General features: G+C 50.6%; 1 protein-coding gene across 1 annotated transcript in view; it reads left to right on the top strand.

Moving 5' to 3' along the window:
• The window catches only part of RRP9 (ribosomal RNA processing 9, small subunit (SSU) processome component, homolog (yeast)), a 13,893-nt gene that overhangs the window by 9,961 nt on the left and 2,034 nt on the right, over positions 1-1,898 (top strand). The window contains exons 13-14 of the mRNA XM_018564366.1: positions 776-855; positions 1,335-1,408. Coding sequence (XP_018419868.1) covers positions 776-855; positions 1,335-1,408 — 154 coding nt within the window. The remainder of the gene's footprint in view (positions 1-775; positions 856-1,334; positions 1,409-1,898) is intronic.

The following is a 1,898-nucleotide window of genomic DNA, read 5'->3' as shown; positions in this document are numbered from 1 at the left end:
CCTCCTTCTCCTCCTCGCCTCTCCTCCTCCTTCTCCTCCTCGCCTCTCCTCCTCCTTCTCCTCCTCGCCTCTCCTCCTCCTTCTCCTCCTCGCCTCTCCTCCTCCTTCTCCTCCTCGCCTCTCCTCCTCCTTCTCCTCCTCGCCTCTCCTCCTCCTTCTCCTCCTCGCCTCTCCTCCTCCTTCTCCTCCTCGCCTCTCCTCCTCCTTCTCCTCCTCGCCTCTCCTCCTCCTTCTCCTCCTCGCCTCTCCTCCTCCTTCTCCTCCTCGCCTCTCCTCCTCCTTCTCCTCCTCGCCTCTCCTCCTCCTTCTCCTCCTCGCCTCTCCTCCTCCTTCTCCTCTTCTCTTTACATTGTAACACATTTAGGAACTCCTCGGCACCTTGTTACAGCCATGGCAGACCTGGGAACCCTGCAGAGGTCTCCCCAATACAGTCCCGGAGAGGTTTCATTCTCTGGTATCTGAACATTGAAATGTCTCTTGAGTGGACTGGCCCTTTAAAGTGGAATTCTGTGTCATAAACTCCACCATCAGAATACCAACCAGTGTGCTCGGTCCCGTCCCCTCCACTCTAATTCAGATAGGTGCGGGGTGGTGGTGGTGGGGTGGTATATTGGGGGTGCACAGTGTGCAAAGTTTTGGGGTTTCTGACTCTTATCAGGAAATAGATAAATAGACAATAACAGATGAACATTAGAACAGGAAACATCACATGTGTCGTCTTATCCAATCACAATACAGGATTATTCATCTCTCATTCTGTGTCTGTTCTCTCCAGGCTCTCATGACGGCTTTGTACGTCTGTGGCAGTGCGGGGAGGGATTCCGGGGTCTGCACCCCCTTCTCACCATTCCCCTGGTAAGTCATAAGTGGTCAGGTAAAATCTATGATGTCACCGCTCTCTAGTGAATGAATAGGCTGCATTCTCAGTGATGTCACCGCTCTCTAGTGAAGGGATAGGCTGCATTCTCAGTGATGTCACCGCTCTCTAGTGAATGGATAGGCTGCACTCTTAGTGATGTCACCGCTCTCTAGTGAATGGATAGGCTGCACTCTCAGTGATGTCACCGCTCTCTAGTGAAGGGATAGGCTGCATTCTCAGTGATGTCACCGCTCTCTAGTGAAGGGATAGGCTGCATTCTCAGTGATGTCACCGGTCTCTAGTGAATGGATAGGCTGCGTTCTCGGTGATGTCACTGGTCTCTAGTGAATGGATAGGCTGCATTCTCAGTGATGTCACCGGTGTGAATAGTGAATGCCTCCACTGTGTCTCTGGTCTGATTTGAGTTTTTAGAATCATTTTCAATGTATTAATTTGCTCCCCTTGTCCCCCCCAGGTTGGATTTGTGAACTGTCTCCAGTTTTCCAGCACGGCGGACTTCCTGGTGGTTGGAGTTGGCCAAGAACACAGGTGAGATGTCTTCTGGGCTTTCAGTTCAGGTTTGCCGGGAGGTCCCCATAGAGGTGGAGCGAGCCGTGAGAAGAGCGGATCACGCCGGGCTCCTGCTGCCCCTCCATGGGTGGATCCTGTAACGCGTTTTGTTTTTCTGTTACGGTGACAACAAAGGAGATTTCTGCCTTCACCACAAACATACGGTGTCACCAATTATATACAATGTACATGAAGCAGCAATCATCAGAGGATGGGGGAGGTGAATACAGTCATATCTGCTCTATATCTCTAGCTAGTACCCCCCCATCCCCCGGCTGATCCTGTGCCGACCGCTTCGTGTTGGGTACATTGTATATATTTGGTGACGCTGCGTGGAATCTCCTTTGTTACATCTTATCTGATTGGCAAGTTATTGTTTCCTGGAGATTGTAGCTGCTCGCAATGATTTTATTTTACTACCTTTTCCCCTCCACAAGTATTTATTTCTATGATACATAATGTAATTTAC

Source organism: Nanorana parkeri, unplaced genomic scaffold, assembly GCF_000935625.1.
Source record: "Nanorana parkeri isolate BGI_ZX_2015 unplaced genomic scaffold, ASM93562v1 scaffold748, whole genome shotgun sequence".
NCBI classification, from domain to species: domain Eukaryota; kingdom Metazoa; phylum Chordata; class Amphibia; order Anura; family Dicroglossidae; genus Nanorana; species Nanorana parkeri.
The sequence above is the reverse complement of the archived record's forward strand: the minus strand, read 5'-3'. Positions and strand labels throughout refer to the sequence as shown.